This window comes from Armigeres subalbatus, chromosome 3 (genome assembly GCF_024139115.2).
Source record: "Armigeres subalbatus isolate Guangzhou_Male chromosome 3, GZ_Asu_2, whole genome shotgun sequence".
Lineage (NCBI taxonomy): Eukaryota > Metazoa > Arthropoda > Insecta > Diptera > Culicidae > Armigeres > Armigeres subalbatus.
Window position 1 is genome coordinate 183,643,544 of NC_085141.1, and position 18,260 is coordinate 183,661,803.

The 18,260-nt window shown below is 39.9% G+C and overlaps 1 protein-coding gene across 3 annotated transcripts in view; it reads right to left on the reverse strand.

Annotated features, from left to right (window-relative positions):
• The window catches only part of LOC134220098 (homeobox protein unc-4), a 41,138-nt gene extending 23,189 nt beyond the window's left edge, over positions 1 to 17,949 (reverse strand). The window contains exons 1-2 of one of the 3 annotated variants that reach the window (XM_062699078.1): positions 17,312 to 17,949; positions 16,924 to 17,236 (exon numbers count right to left, since the gene is read on the reverse strand). In XM_062699078.1, the coding sequence (XP_062555062.1) occupies positions 16,924 to 17,236; positions 17,312 to 17,618 (620 nt within the window). In that variant the 5' untranslated portion in view covers positions 17,619 to 17,949. Of the gene's footprint in view, positions 1 to 16,923 lie in introns of all 3 variants that reach the window. The other 2 variants (XM_062699079.1, XM_062699077.1) reach the window with 2 other exon arrangements.
• Positions 17,950 to 18,260: the final 311 nt, after the last annotated feature.

Consider the following 18,260-nt stretch of genomic DNA (forward strand, 5'->3'; position numbering starts at 1 on the left):
CTGGAAGGCTTGAAGAGTGTGGTATTCTCTCAACGTCTACTAGCTTTCAATGAGACCTTTGCGCCGGTTGGGAAACATACGCGTAATCACCCAGTCTTTGCTTGCTTATGGGACGAGTCAACCAGTGGTCGATCTGCTAACGACATAGCGAGTTGTTTCCATCGTGGTATCACACGACTTGGACAGTCCAAGAAAATTACAATCTGGCTTGATAACTGCTCAGGACAAAACAAAAACTGGAACCTATTTCTTCACCTGATTCTTCTGATGAACTCAAAGTCTAATCCGGTAGAAGAGTTGGTGTTAAAATATTTTGAGTCCGGACATACGTTTATGTCTGCCGACAGCTTTCATGCGGCAGTGGAGAAAGCTATGCGCAATCGTACTGGCGATCCCATAAATACTTATTCAGATTTCAAGGAAGTTGTAAGCAAATCGAAGAAGAATGTTGAAGTTCTTGACATGAAGTGCGAAGACTTCTTCCAAACAACTTTGATTACTTCACAGTACACGTTGAACAAACTCAAACCAAGGCCATACATTGAGCATATTCGAAAAGTGGTTCTTCGCAAGAATAGTTATCAATTTGGGTACAGCAGCTCAGTTGAAGAGAGCATGAGCATGAGCATGAGCATTATGACCGCACAATTCGTAGTTGCTACTCCGTGATTGACTGAACTTGCGAAATTGTACAGAGAACACAATGAATGGGGCTTGGGGTTAGCTACCCATTCTCAATGTACACGTTTCGGGAGCTCAAATATTTAAAGTCAATAACGGCGCCGGCCACGTCCTTACGGTCATATAGGAATGGAAGGATTGTTAGTCCGACTCTCGTTGCTACTAGAGACCGAGTATACCTCTGCATCTCCACGATTGTCTTGGGATAGGATTTCGTTTTAGTTACAAAGGATAATTTATCTGGATTCACTTTGGTAAGTGATGCGATCTATGGGATGGGAAATAACATTAATATTTTGGCCGACCGCGCGATCGTTCAGCTGTCCGAAACAAGAGAGATCACGCACTGAACTGTTTAATTTTCATTACCGGCCGCGCAATGCAGAACACAATACTTCGGCCGACCGCGCGATCGTTCTGCTGTCCGAAACAAGAGAGATCACGCACTGAACTGATTAATTTTCATTACCGGCCGCGCAATGCAGAACACAATACTTCGGCCGACCGCGCGATCGTTCTGCTGTCCGAAACAAGAGAGATCACGCACTGAACTGATTAATTTTCATTACCGGCCGCGCAATGCAGAACTCAATACTTCAGCCGACCGCGCGATCGTTCTGCTGTCCGAAACAAGAGAGATCACGCACTGAACTGATTAATTTTCATTACCGGCCGCGCAATGCAGAACACAATACTTCGGCCGACCGCACGATCGTTCTGCTGTCCGAAACAAGAGAGATCACGCACTGAACTGTTTAATTTTCATTACCGGCCGCGCAATGCAGAACACAATATTTCGGCCGACCGCGCGATCGTTCTGCTGTCCGAAACAAGAGAGATCACGCACTGAACTGATTAATTTTCATTACCGGCCGCGCAATGCAGAACACAATACTTCGGCCGACCGCGCGATCGTTCTGCTGTCCGAAACAAGAGAGATCACGCACTGAACTGATTAATTTTCATTACCGGCCGCGCAATGCAGAACTCAATACTTCAGCCGACCGCGCGATCGTTCTGCTGTCCGAAACAAGAGAGATCACGCACTGAACTGATTAATTTTCATTACCGGCCGCGCAATGCAGAACACAATACTTCGGCCGACCGCACGATCGTTCTGCTGTCCGAAACAAGAGAGATCACGCACTGAACTGTTTAATTTTCATTACCGGCCGCGCAATGCAGAACACAATACTTCGGCCGACCGCGCGATCGTTCTGCTGTCCGAAACAAGAGAGATCACGCACTGAACTGATTAATTTTCATTACCGGCCGCGCAATGCAGAACTCAATACTTCAGCCGACCGCGCGATCGTTCTGCTGTCCGAAACAAGAGAGATCACGCACTGAACTGATTAATTTTCATTACCGGCCGCGCAATGCAGAACACAATACTTCGGCCGACCGCACGATCGTTCTGCTGTCCGAAACAAGAGAGATCACGCACTGAACTGTTTAATTTTCATTACCGGCCGCGCAATGCAGAACACAATACTTCGGCCGACCGCGCGATCGTTCTGCTGTCCGAAACAAGAGAGATCACGCACTGAACTGATTAATTTTCATTACCGGCCGCGCAATGCAGAACACAATACTTCGGCCGACCGCGCGATCGTTCTGCTGTCCGAAACAAGAGAGATCACGCACTGAACTGATTAATTTTCATTACCGGCCGCGCAATGCAGAACACAATACTTCGGCCGACCGCGCGATCGTTCTGCTGTCCGAAACAAGAGAGATCACGCACTGAACTGATTAATTTTCATTACCGGCCGCGCAATGCAGAACACAATACTTCGGCCGACCGCGCGATCGTTCTGCTGTCCGAAACAAGAGAGATCACGCACTGAACTGATTAATTTTCATTACCGGCCGCGCAATGCAGAACACAATACTTCGGCCGACCGCGCGATCGTTCTGCTGTCCGAAACAAGAGAGATCACGCACTGAACTGATTAATTTTCATTACCGGCCGCGCAATGCAGAACACAATACTTCGGCCGACCGCGCGATCGTTCTGCTGTCCGAAACAAGAGAGATCACGCACTGAACTCTCAATTTGGGTACAGCAGCTCAGTTGAAGAAGAGAATAACATAACATACTGCAATTTATTTTCGAAAAAACAACTAAAGATAGTTACCGATGATGACTTCGAACTGGAAAACGAAGTAAAGCGACTAAAAGCACCTCGAGGAATTGACCCAGATCGAAAGTGCGCACTCCTTAGCACTGTTTTACCGGTAACTGCTGACGCCAAAAAACAATTTTGGAAGGAACTACCCAGCATGACATGAAATTTACATGTCGTTTTTTTTTTGCTTTCTCACACATTTTACATGAAATAAATTCGTTCATTATATCTAAAATAACCTATTTATTATGTATATAATTAATTTTGACCAATCATGAATGTCTAATTGATGTACTTTGCTGATCTAATGTCAAAAATACTCTTCTGATCATCATTCGCTCGCGTCGAAGAGTGGTTTAAGGAGGAATTTCATAACACAAGAGCTACAAGAATATACATATATCTTTTTTAAAAGCCATAAACAGCTTTCTTGAATGGAAAACATTTAATATTTCACATTATTACAAGAAGAGTTACAGATGGGACTGTTATGCTGCAATTTATAAGATGGGACAAAATGACTTGATATTTTTCTCATGTTTTGTAGAACAAACTCCCTCTTTTTATCAATTTATCATAAAGTTTAGCATAAGTTATGACGATTCCAACAAATAACTCAAAATTGGTAAAAAGTCGAATGGGACAATTATGCCGCACACGGCAGTAAAGACTATCTCCAAGAGTCGAGATCTGTCCTGGACACGTCCTTGCGAATTCTGAGCAAGAGAAGTTGTACAACTATTAACGAAAGGTGCAGAGAACTTTACGACCTCTCATAGGTGCCACGGGAGGTTTTGGAATTGTTAGTGAAAAAAGTATAATAGTAGGAATCGTTTTCGGTAGAACGTGAACTATAGTTAAAACTACAACTGAGCTAGAAAGTAGGAACGGGATGAACATGACATATAGGCCACGACCTCCTGCTCGTCGGTTTTAGACGATCATTGCTCTGGCGTCAAAACAAAAATAGTCGTTCTTAAATATTTTTTATACAAACTGAGATGCTGAAGTCTTTCTGTGAACACCGTAAGGAACCCCTTTGCTATCTGCAGAAATTCCACCCCACTTATTTAATACGAACAAAAACAACACCGTGCTCTAATAGGAATTACAAGTTTCCGATATGGGTAATTCAAGTGCGGAAGAAATAACATCTAAAATAAGTTCTGGCTTTTTGTCACATAGTTGCGTACATCATATTGAATTCCAGGAAGCTGATCTCAACTATTTTTAAGTGGGTATTTTTTCTGCTTGAATCAATAATTTATCCGCGTCTTGTTTACGGAGGAACTATACTTTCGATCGTATCCGATTTGTTCGAATTATTTCTTGAAGTAGCATTTGAACGTAATCAAGAATATGAGTGTTTATATGTTTTTCTCTAATTCAGAACCAAGACTCAGCAAGGACTGTTTACATATTTCAACAAACGGACAACAACAACCAATAATCCGACGGTTGCCCTGTTTATGGTCTGGATCAAAGTGCTTTAGATAAGTTTTTTTTTTTATAGAATATCATTAAACTGTTATAATATTTGTGAAAAATTCTATATTTACGGGATGCGTGTAATTGGAAATTAATGTACTGTGCAGAGTTCGATTAAGGTGTATATGCGCAGTTATTCATGTGCCCATAGAAGGAAAGTGAATCAGTTGGCTATCATGTTCTCGGAATAATGCAAGCAGCAAACAAGAATGAAGAACGCTCGTAAAGTACACTATATATTGCGTTTTGTATATAACGACACCGAGGAGGGAGGGGGGGGGGGGAGGATGAATGAAATAAAAATTTATTTTCATTTCGTTTATTTTATGAATAAATACAAACAATCAAGATTTACTCCGTTCATTTGAAGCTTATAGCCTAATTTCCGGATATTGACCACCCGAAGTGGAAGTTGAGGTCACTCCTGACAGAATCCAAGTTGCTCGCATTTTCGGGGGCACACCACCACCACGACGCAGCAAAGCTGAATCAACAAAAATGACAGTTGTCCGCCACCTCCATATCGAGTGGTGTGCCCCCGAAAGCGCGAGCATTTTGAAACTTGGATTCTGTCAGGAGTGTCCTTAATTACAATGTTTGAAAGCTCGGTGTGTACATATGCACAACATGTGATTTTTTTCCATATCTTTATTTAACTGTTTTTATTAATTTGTTATTTGAAATTCATCACTACAACATGTAAATGATTTAATATGAAACCTGTATTGGAGGTAACCGCTTCTTTCGGTGGGGTTTGAACCCACGACCCCAGTATGCTAAACAGACGCTTTCCCTACTAAGCTATTGAGGACATCCGTAGTCCTCTGCAGCTTAGCTTGCATCTTTCTCGTCACACATTATATCCCGTTTTATTATCGAAGTCCATGGACGAATCAAAGTAAAAATAAGAAGAAGAAACGTTGACAGATCCTACAGCACAACTTATGAAGATCATTTTAAAATGCTTGTAATATAGAGAAAATATAATAATCTGATTGATGCATGACACGGAATAAGTTCTAAACTGTATGATAAGCACATATTATGAAAATATACAAAAAAAATGAGATAAGCTTAATTAATCAAATATGTACTTTCGAACTTTCCTAGAGGTTTGTTGAACAGATCATTGTTTTAAATACAAAGTGTGAGGCCTGAGAACAAAATTTTAAAATGCCATGGAATGTCTACATACTAAGTTTTTCTTTTTCGAGCTCGGCAAAATCGGGCACCGCTGTAGCTCAGTAAATTTAAAGCCTGAATCTCAGCAGAAAATTTAGTTTATTACAAATTTTCAGCAAAATATTTACTCAGCAACCGAAACGTCACTTTTACTTAAATTTCGGCAAAAATCATGTTCGCTGAAACTCGTCGGCCCACGTCGGGAAAATACACAAAGAAATGCTGTGATATTGGCGAAAAACATTAAGTGTGAAATTTTATGTGACACTAATTCAGCGCTCACACCGATAAGTAAAGACATTCTACTAAATGACCTTACAATAATATTCTCCTTCATCTCTTATCTATGGCTCTACATTCCAATTGGAACTTGGTCTGCTTTTCAATTTAGTGTTCTATTAGCATTCCCACAGTTATTAATTGAAAGCTTTCTATGCCCGCCAATGTATGAGTATGTATTTTGTGTGGCAAGTACAATGGATACACTGCCCAGGGAGTCAAGAATGTATCCCAGTCGAAAACATCCGGGCTGGACCCGAGAATCGAACTCGCCATCTCCGGATTGGGAATCGTACGCCTTATTGCACGCAAGGCTACTGCAGACCCTCCCATTTTCTCCTCATTCATTACTTGTTTTGTTTAAAAACCTAACTTTAACCATGACCAGGTAAAGATTCATCAATTTTGAACGAGAATCTTAATCAATTAATCGCACTCGTCACATGTTTTTTGATTGACATAGGCCTACTGGTGGTTAATAAAACTTTTACCGCATAAAACAAGGATGCCATTGTCCCCTGGTAACGTGCTTGAACTAAGCGAAAGATACTCTCCCGTATCTGGAACTTAAACAATGCTGAGTATGCAGCTCGTTTCATGCATTGTCCTTTCGCTGTCATTTATTGCTCCGAGGAATGTCCAGCTGTATCATGGTTGTTCTGACGTACTGTGGAGTGATTTTCAATTCTAATCGCATTTTCCAAGAGATAGACAAGTACTTTTCTAAACGGACAAGTTGCTCTTGCAGTTCAAGTCAAGAGCTTTACATACGGTACTTTCGCTATGCACCCCGTCGCTTTCATTCCGGTTCCAATGCGCTGGAATCGAAACGATGTTCTCTTCTATTTATTTTATCAGCAGCTTTTATGTACTGTTACTTATAGTAGCTAGTGTTGGCAGAAGCAATGTTTATCCTGCTCCGATACAAATGAATACAAATGCCCTGCTCCTGATATTGTCTTCTTGCCTTGGCGAATAAGAAGGAGGATGATTCCTCGTGCAGCTATTTCAATCTCGATAGAGGATTTCCATCCGTTGTACTGGTTGCAGATACGTATGCTCAGTCACATCCTTGGCAATGCCCAGCACTTTAACATGAAATTTTGATTGTCGAACGAATATCCTAATCTGCTCTGTTTCGTCGTCCGACAAATGCAAACAGTTGTCATGAATAAGATTAAGGGAGTGCGGGCTGGGTGTGCTATGGGTTTGGTGCTCTCATTTGTTCGAAATTTGGAGCTGTGCACCAGAAGTAGCAGCAGCAGCAGTTTTGTTTACCAAGTATCTTATGAGCATGAAATCAACGATATTCAATGATGTCATTGTATACATCATGCGATGATGATTCTCGTGTTTACTTGTTCTGAAGTTAATCTGGAGTTTTTGTTGGTAATCGTTTGTTTAGTTTGATATTGAGAAAAAAGGATAATAGGTTTATACTCGAATGATATATCGTAAGCTTTAATAGTGTGGATTTGGAAGGGTGTCAGTTATTATCTGATTGGCTTCCTGTTCCATTTTTCTTTTGTGTCCTTTCAACACAAACTATTAGGTATTTTTGAGTATTTCATTAAAAAGCTACAATATAAAATAGTTTTCTATTAAAATACATTTTGTTTTTTATGTTTCTTTTATATACATATAATATCAATTTGAAAGCAATAGAAAACATATTTGGGAGATATTGTTATCTTGAATATTGATAAAACAGATACTATTTGTTTAAGAATATTGTTCAGACTAAAGTGTACTTCAATTGATTGCTTACTAAATAGTAATACAAAAAACAAATTCTTGATTTTTACATCCTATATATTTTTACCTTTCTCGAACAACAAAATTGTACCCAAAGACTATCATTTCATTCCAAGAACGAACTTTGTATAGAAGGCTCGGAGACCTATAATAATTATATACCAATCGACTCACCTCGACGAATTGAGTTGATGTCTATATATGTGTATGTATGTATGTGTGTGTACTAAAATGTGATACACACTTTTTGGTACTTAGCATTATCCGATTTGTTTGCATCAAATTGCATCAGACGCAGAATTCAGTCCTATTGTTTGATATTAGGAATTAGTCGAATCTATACCCCTATACTGCCGTAATCTGAAAAAGTGACGTAATAACCATTTTCCAAAAATGGTGTTAACGAGTAGTACTTATCGAACTCTTTAACAGAAAAATGAAAAACATGCATGTTGTAAAATGGCGCATACGTCACTTTTTCAGATTACGGCAGTATAGTGCAATTTTGACCTCTCTTATGAGTTTTCGTCATTTTTGTAATGCGCGAGATTTTTGTACCAGCCGTTTTACAACATTGAATAACATTTCTTGATCGTACCCGGTACAAACTTGAACTGGTACCAGTGGAGATACAGCAGCTTACACACTGATATTCTTCCCTCCCCCTTCATACGGGAGTTTGACAGAAGGAAGGTCGTGCTATATATACCATCACAAATATTGCCCTCCGCTCGCTTTCAAATTGACTTCTTCAAAAACATTGCAAAACATTGCATCATGCTTGCCGTATCCTAACGGAATAAGCAATTCTAAACTTTCGCCTGATGAAAAATGTAAACAACTCGAATTGGAATCATTTTTGACGGTTCGATTGGAAACAAGATGGCGTCTTCGCCGATCTCTTATTCTAGTATTTCTAGTTCAGGGCAAGTTAGTTAGATGCGCTAGTTAGATGCAAAAGTTTAAGATTGCTAATGTCTTCAGGTTGCATGACCAACATTATTTATTTATTGCAGTGTTCTCCATTCAGCTCGATCCTTGGCTGCACGTCGCCAACAACGCAGTCTGCGAAGGGTCCGCAATTCGCCCTCCATCTGATCGATCCACCTTGCTCGCTGTGCACCTCGACTTCTTCCGTCTGATCGTTGTCGAGATACATTTTCACCGGATTAATGTCCGACATTCTGGCTACGTGCCCGGACTTTCCGCAGTTTTCCGATTTTCGCGATGTGAACGATGGATGGTTCTCCCAACAGCTGATACAATTCGTGGTTCGTTCGCCTCCTCCACAAAACGTCCGCCATCTGTACCCCTCCATAGATGGCATGCGCCACTTTCCTTTCTAAAACTCTCAGTGCGCGTTGGTGCTCCACGAGCATGGTCCAGGCCTCGTGTCCGTAGAGAACTACCGGTTTAATAAGCGCTTTGTTGATAGTCAGTTTGGTACGGCGGCGAACTCTATTTGATCGGAGCGTTTTGCGGACTCCAAAGTATGATTTTCTGCCATGATGCGTCTCCGAATTTCTCTGCTGGTATCGTTATCGGAGGTCTCCAGTGAGCCCAAGTACATGAATTCTTCAACTACCTCGATTTCGTCACCATCAATACAAATTCGTGGTGGGTGGCTCACGTTGTCGTTTCATGAGCCTCTTCATATCATGTACTTCGTCGTCCACTAGCCCGATGATTAATCCAATCCATTTAGCTTCGCTTTTTAGTCTGATTCGGCTGTTTCCATCCTCCCAAAGTTATGCGTCATAATATCAATGTCGTCGGTGAAACCAAATAACTGGACGGACTTCGTGAAAATCGTATCACTCGTGTCAATCTTCCCCTTCGTATTACTCCTTCCAAAGCCATGTTGAATAGCAAACACGAAAGTTTATCAGCTTGCCGTAACCCTCTGCGCGTTTCGAAAGTACTCGAGAATGCCCCTTAAACTCGAACTACGCACATCATCCAATCCATCGTCGCCTTGACCAACGGTATCAGTTTATCCGGAAATCTGTTTTCGTGCATTAACTGCCATAGCTGGTCCCGATCGATTGTATCATATGCAGCTTTTAAATCGATAAATAGGTGATGCGTGGGAAGGGGGTCCCGTAGAGTAGTTGGCTACACGTTCGCCTTACAAGCAGATGATCATGACTTCGATGCCCGGCCCCTCCACAAACCCTCTTCAGTCGCCGGATCCGCAGCCCATACGGTAGCGTTTTGGGGTACGCGCCTTACCGTTACGGCTGCCTGATGACAACTGACAACTTGTTCTTCTCGGAGACATTTCTCCAACGTTACCCGGATAAATAGCAACTGAACAATGCAACGATTATTGGATACACGACATGGACAAACGGACACAATAGACTCACGCTGAGATGGATTGGCAACGACAATAATAATGAATAATGGAAATCTAAAAATAGATTCTGTACAGCAGAATACCAAAGTAGTCCTCGGCACAGTAGCGGTTAAGAAACACAGAGTGCCTACCAAATAAAAAAGGATGTGTGGGCACGTTGTATTCGCGGCATTTCTGCAATAACTGACGTACGGCAAACACCTGGTCTGTGGTAGAGCGTTCACTCATAAATCCCGCCTGGTACTGCCCCACGAGCTTTCATTTGGCATTTGGCGGTAATTGCTACAATCCAGCCTATCGCCCTGAGATGGTGGGACATGGGATGGAACACACGACACCTTCCATTCACTCCTGCGGCAGAACCTCATCCTCCCAAACCTTGGTAATTACCCAGTGCAGCGCTCTAGCCAGTGCATCACCACCGTATTCAAACAGCTCTCCTGGTAGTTGGTCAGCTCAAGGGGCTTTGTTGTTTTTCAGCCGGCCGATCTCCTCCTGGATTTTCTGGAGATTCGGAGCCGGAAGTCGTATGTCCTCTGGGTAGTGCTGCCGCCACATTTGGATCACCTAACGCTCGTTCGTAGGAAGGTTTGTGTTCGTACACATATCGGGATGTGGCACGTGGCCCTTACGTGAACGGTTTAACTTCTCATAGAACTTTCGTACGTTATTATCGCGGTACAGTTGCTCCGTGACCGACATCTACAGGGTGATTAGTGTTGCTTGTCAGTGTTTGAAAACAATAGGCTTTTTTAATGTTCTCGAGTTACGTTTTTTTGTGAAAGTAATGTTATGGAATACTCAATTAATGCTGGTGATTTTTTTTATGAATTTGCTTTTAATTCAACCAAAATAATAATTATTCAATTATTCAACCATTTTGTGAACAAATGTATTCAATATTTCAGACCACATAAACACAAACTGTTATCATTTACACATTCAAAAATATAACGTAGCGTCAGCATATCAAATTGACTGGAGCTGTGAATCTCTAGATATGATCAACGCCAAAAATGACAGAAGTTTTGTATAATCTTTTTATTAAAATCAAAGTTTGGTCATTTTGAAGCTTGCGTTTCGATTTTATGTACATTGACTAGACTTGACGTGGTGTGCCCCCGAAAACGCGAGCACTTTGAAACTGGGATTTTGTCAGGAGTGACCTTAAAGGGAAAATACAAATCGCTGGCAATCTAAGACGTTGGCAAAATTGAAAAACTTAAATAATGAAGTTTTACTTTAAAAACACGGATCATGTTCACAAAGTTCGAATGGTATATAATTGAAGCTCTACTTTAATGATTTGTGCTCACTAAATATAAGAACTATTAAACGAGCTCGGTAGTCTAGTGGCTACCGCTTCTGCCTTATAAGCAGAAGGCCGTGGGTTCAATTCCAGGCTCGTCCCTGTCCTACTTTGTATTTCTATCTTAGTTCTATCTGTCTTTCATGTTCAACCAAAACGATTCCTACTGTTATAATCCTCCAACACAATTCCAAAAACCTCCCGTGGCACCTATGAGAGGTCGTAGAGTTCTCTGCATATTTCTTAAGTAAGTGTCCAACTAACCATCCTTCCCCTTCCTCGGCATTCGCAAGGACGTGGCCAGGACAGATCTCGACTATTGGTGAGTGCATTGCTTCCATCTAAGAGATAGTGATTAGTCCCAAATCAGTATCTGTGGTAACGGATGAAAGTGATGTACTCTCATACAATAGTCTTGGCTTGTACCACCTACGAAGTTGTGCGAAATGCTCAATGCTAATGCTAATGCTAAATATAAGAACTATTATCACAACCTTCGTAATTGTAATTTAAAAGTAACATGTCACATTTATTTTAAAAGCATAGCCATTTCAAATGCTCGCAATGAAAACGTTTTAATTGGCAAACAGACATTGAAGTTGAATTCTGTTAGTGTATTGATGCATTTTTTCGGAGAACCGCACTCAAATCAACGGGCACGCTTATCTGACTCAACACAAATTTGAACCAGTTTTCTGAATCAGAAAATCAGGCTCAAGATAAAAATTCTATTTGTGCCTCCATCTATTTCGAAGTGTGTCCCTGCCAATTAAGGTGTATAAGTGTTTCGGCTATTAATTCTTCACATATGTCAACTCCAACGCAATATAAGGAAGCCTATACTTTGAAATGTGTGTTTGGATCTAAGTTACGTGCAAAAGGGGTGTATAGAGTAGAGTGGGGCAAGAGTACGCACTTAGTTTTCAATCGATCATGTGGCCCTTATGAAGCAAGCTTCTGCATATCAAATCAATGTCGACGATTCGTATACTCTTCCTCTATGTTACCCACTGGAAAAAATATTGAAATTATTGAGATTTGTTTGAGTAGAACCCTTATTGCAAGACAAGTGAAAAACGCACTCTTACCCCACCGGTGGGGTAAGAGTGCGCATTGGGTGGGGTAAGAGTACGCACTTATCCAATCATATGCTTTAAGTATATATTAACACAAATAAGAGTTAATAACATTAAATTGATGTTTAATGAACATATATTAAGGAATGTTTAAAAATTACGTAACTTAAAGGGGACCCCCCCCCCAGAAACGTGAACTTTCATACTAGAACCATTGTTTTTTTATATACAAAAAACTGCAGAGGTAAAATATATCCGGTTTCGCGTGGCGTAAACAAAGGAATTTTTCTTAAAGAAACTCCACCAATCACGTAACGTAAAAGTTGCCCATTTTATAACCCCTGCTCCCTATCTCAAACTTTTTGTATCTCTAAAAATTATATGGATCGTAATACATCTCGCAACCTCTCCCAGCTAAGCATTGCGTAATTTATGGATGTTTCTTTTGATTAAATAAAATTATCATTTAGATGAAATTGTGTTTTTGTACTATGTTTATGTGTACAACAAGCCCTATACGGATTTGACATCAGAACTTGAAGATTAACATGCGTACTCTTGCCCCACCCGTTCCTGCGTACTTTTACCCCACCGTCCCAAAATTTATTCAAGTACTGGTTTTGACTTCTTGGAAAACCAACCGGATTGGTGTTCTGCACCATAAAGTACTTTATACAATAGGTTATCGAAATGGTATAATGTTCACCTGATTGCACGTATATATGGTAATGAAATACTAGTTGCGAAAACACAATTATTTTTAGCAAAATGACCAAAAAATTATCTAACTCCATATCTCCCTTGTTGTTTATTCAAATCGTTCACAATTACACATGATGATAGTTGGCCAGAATACCTGTCAAACTGATGCAGTGCTGCTAGTTTATCTGTTTTTTTTACTTAAAAAAATCGAAAACGTACTCTTACGCCACGCGCACTCTTGCCCCACTCTACTCTATTTATTGAATTAGGCAAAGGTTTTGGCTAACAAGAGTCGCGAATTGCTTATGCCGTATTTTACACTAAAAGCCGTATTCAAAATCAGATCATTCGGACGCAATAATTCTTCCCATGCTTTTGCTATCATGCTTATTCCTTGCTGAAGACAGTCACAAATAAAAGAAACGAAATTTGAAAAAAAAAACCTTTTGTTCTCGAAGAAATAAACAATCCTGTTTGTTCTCGAGTTTGATCATTGCTAGATGAGCATGCAAATAAGCTATTTGATTATCAATAAAAAATCTACTATATTTTTGTTCAACCTTCACACGACTTTCACCTGACCATTATTCATGTTATCCAAATGAGTAAAGTATACATTAAAAAATAGAATCATGTTCATTTACTTTTCATTTCTTAGTTTTGGTAGGATGAATATGCGAACTATGATATGAACCTGAGATATGATCTACCGAAATAGTTACCACATTACCCTAAAAATAATAATGGGTTGCTGGCTACGATTTAGTTCCTCAAAAAATTTTAAATATCCAGGTATGTGCACGAATGTTCATTGTTAAGGCTTTTCTTTTCATCCCTGGCAACTAGTTGCAAGCTCTCCGAGTAGGAGAAACCAGATTCATATCGTGTTATGTTATTGAGCTCAACAGTTTTCCTATTAATGGCAGGATAATAAAGTTATAAGCATGGCACGGGAAATTTTAAACCATATCTTATTTTGTTAGGAAGAAATGACGAAATAGATTTACATACTTAACTAAATTATGTCAATAGTTGTTATAAATAACAGAAGCTGTAAACATTGCGTTACAATCTTGTAGGACAGGTCATTGCTGTCAAGCGATAAGTTAAGCACGTTTTGAGATTGTGTGATACGCCGGTTAATGTTGTTGAAATAAAATTAATTGCAGAAAAATCGTAGATTGGTTTGCTGTTTGTTCGACTCGTAACGCTTGTTTAAAACGTAACACATAGGAAAGTCTATTAGAAAACAAACATGATCGAACCGAAATTGATCTGCTGGGTAGTGATAAAGTCGGATTAGCATTTGATATTTGAATAACAAAATCGAGCTTGCAATTATGGAGAAGGCAGGGTAGTCTTAAATATTATAAAAATATTTAGTTAAAAATAGGTTACAGTGTTCAATATTTTGAGATCCACTGCAAGTGTCGATAACAAAGATCAGTTCGAACGAATACATATACAGAAATGATAAGGTCAGAAGGGTACCAAATAAGAAATAAAGAAGCCATTGGGACAAAATCAAAGGCATATCCGAGCTATGCGATTATCGCAGCATGTCATGAGAAACATTTTGAGTTTTCCTAGCCAGGGGTTGCTACAGTGCTACAGTTTATAATCTTCTTCTTCTTCTTATTTTCTCCCTATATATTGCGCCGTGCAACAAAATAACAACTTTCGTGATCATTTTCCAAGGCTTTCATAGATGTGAAAAATGTCTCCGCAGTACAAATAGCACGTGCTATCCAAGCATTCACCGCTGGAATGCACCACGTGAAGGCCAAATTAAAAAAAAAATCAAAGTAGCTTTTTTTCTGGAGGTGTGTTTTACTTAGGCGACTATCTGGCGCGTATTTTTCGTTGCAACCAAAAATGAGCGGAAGAGCAGATTTTTTATGAGCGGTACAATATACACACTCACAATATTTCTTAAATTTCTTATATCTCTATATATAAAAATGAGTTTACATTTCCTTTGAGGCTATCACTCATATTCTTGTTTACGTACGAACGCGCATTCGATCGAAAGTTGTAGTGTATTCTCATTTACGTCAGCAAAATCTAATGGAGAAACGGTTCGAACGAATCGCATTCGTTCGAAAGTATCGTTCGTCCGTAAACAATAATAAGGGTGGATATAATTCACGAACGGATCGGATCGGTCAGGTGGAGGACGATTTGCGGACCATCTGCGTGGTTGACGATGTGCAGCTATGAACCGAGCCGAATGGCAAAAACTGTTAGGGTAAGACGGTAACGTTTTCAACGCAATTTATGCAAACTTTGTGTTATTTGATAGTCCAGGAAGTCGCATATGCATTGCCCGTGAGTAGTCATATAAAAATATTACAGATAACACGTAATAAAGCTTTTTTGAAAAGTCGCGAAAAAATGGATTTCAACAAGTGCCTGGGCAATACGCCCCACCTTAGCCAAAGACGTTTCATAGCCCTTCATTAGTATTTTATCAATCCCATAATAAAAAGATTACAAAACCTTATGCGCTTGACATTGAAAAACCAACATAGGTCCATTTAAGCAGGCGTGAGTTACATTTCAATATTTTCCATACAATTTGGAAGCAACTGCAGCAGGCTCGCTGCGCTTGTGTCCAGTTGGTAAGGCCATATCGTCCTGCCTACACTGGGGCGTTTTGGCCAGTGAAACATGTTTTCGAAAATCGTTACATTTTTGAAGATGGAGGCAATTTTATATCATATTAACCACTGAGAAAAGTTATGTTGTTGCCCAACTGAGTGTTCCAGTGCAAGTTTTGCGGACAGTATGCCAGAGTCGCTCCAGAATGTTGAGCTAACAAACATGAAAAGTTACATCAAAACTGCAACCTTTTGTATTTTGCTACTATTTTCATTGTATAATACAAAAATACTTCCACATTCACATAGTATGCTGGGTTTACAAATACTTATAGGTACCATCTGATTTTGACCCTTAATTAGTTATAGTTTTCTAGAAATCAAAGGGGGGCGTTTTGGCCAGGTGGGGCGCATTATACCGTCTTACCCTATGTACTGCACAGGCCACTTTGGACATAGTCTGAAAAATAAATAATTATCTCACCAACGGAGGAACCGAATTATACGGTTTTCTAACTAATCGATTCGTCTTGGGCAAGATCGGGAAAGTTCGCCTAGTTCTATATGCAAAAATGAGTTTGAATTTCCTTTGAGGCAATATAATTCACGAGGCAATCTTACAATAATTGTATAAAATTTTGGCAGGTACTATTCTGCAAGGTTTTAATAAGGAAAATTATTTTGAGCTTTTTAGTGGTCGAGTCAAGTACGAGACACTGAAGACGACCTTACTGTTGAAGTCGGGATACGTATCTGTCAAGGTACAATTAAGTGGTGGAATTAAATCAGATTGTACAAACTCGTCTTATGACAAGGTTTTAATACAAGAAATGTAAGGTTTTAATACAGATACTGTATGAAAATAATACAAAATTGTTTGATTTCAATACAACGGTTGTATCAAAATCTTCCGAAATTGTATATGCCACAATGTTATACAGTTTCTCTGAGGTAATTATGCAGAAATGTACTATAATTTGCCATCCTCTGGTTGGGTGATATAGAAACTTTAAAAAATATGTATAAAATCTGGGTACACCGATTTTTTTATATTTTTATTCAACTGTTATATAAATCATCATTTGTATAAGGTTTTCATTCAGAGTTGTAAGAAAACCTAGCTTCCGCCGATTAACTGAAAACATTGAGTAGATTACTAAAGCAAAAAAACAGGATTAGTAACTGTCTCAGACTGCTACAATAGATCTAACAACTGGTCGCAGTTGAACAGAAAAAAATGTCTCAGATGAAAGGATGAGGAGAATCTGCCTTCAGGCAATACTCAATAGCGAATACGCGATATCTCACTAGGGAAAGCTTGCCAAAATTTACAGTTCTCGTTCTTCAGTTTATAAATTACCTCGTTTTCTTCTTCTTGATTCCATTGGGGTCAGACTTTTTCTTATCGTTCTTCTTGTTTGAACTAGACGCACAATCACTTCCGTTGACATTGCTAATCGACGTAGTCGTAGTCGGAGTAGACGATCCTGACGCACTGTTCACATCATCACTTTTCCGTTTGCTCGGATCATTTAATCCATTCAGCGTAGTTGGATTCATCGGTGGAGGCTGCTGGAACATGGTCATGGTGGTTTCATACTCCATCTTTCCATTTCCGTAGTCTGCCGTTTTGGACGGCGGGGAATACTCCATGCGACCATTGGCATTGTAATCTAAGGTTTTAACATATTCTATTTTATTCAGGTTATTATCGACATTAAGTTGCGAAGGGTAGTATTCGAGCTTACAGTTGATGTATTCTAGTTTGCTAGAATTCGGAGAATACTGAGGATCAACTTTTCCGTTGGGGTGGTAGTCCACTTTATTTAAATTAGTATAATCGATGCTTTTATAACTAGGCGAACCCGCCGCCAGGATGCTATTCACTTCAGGTAATCGTTGCGTACAGGAATCCGGAGAATGTTGGTTTATGCCCAGCACCACCTGTATGTTGTGACCGCTTGGGCCGCCCGCCTGAATCGCTTTGGCACTGAGCGGATTGAGCGTATCATTGAAATCACTAAATATTTGATCATCAAACCCGGCAGATTCCATTTTCTAGCAATTTCATTAAAACCAATCAGCTTCAATTAAATTTCAATTAACACTAATTTTAATTGTATCACTTTGCTAAATCACTGCTGTATTTTCACTAAGTCAATAAATTACACTACAATTAATAGAGGCACACTGATTTATCTTAATAAAGACCACGAATACGCGAGAAGAGTGTGGAACCGCGCGGAACAATCAGCCCCTGGGACTAGGAGGGCAAACGTGGAATTTGTCTCAAATATTAACGGCACACAACGGGGGCGATCGACGATTTACAGACTCAATCTGAAAACAACGCGATATCAGGGCGAATGCAAAATTATCAATGAATTAAGCATAGGCCTTGATCAGGGTTTTATACTCAATTAAAATCAATAAAGAAACTCCGCCCTAGCAACCAATCCAAGCAGCCATTTTTTGAACCCCTGGCGGCTTAGGCGACGTCATGGGGGCGGAGCCTATGGTCTGTCTATGCTCTGACTTTATTGTGTTTATTCCATTCCCATGCTTTGCCCGCTGCTTTGCCACATCTCTGCGCTCTGGTGCAAGGAAATGATGATGGTTGCATTACTCATCACAGTCATCTCCCGCTTATAGTGTGCTGAAAAAAGAAAACAGAAAAATTAATCCACCTTTAGGTAC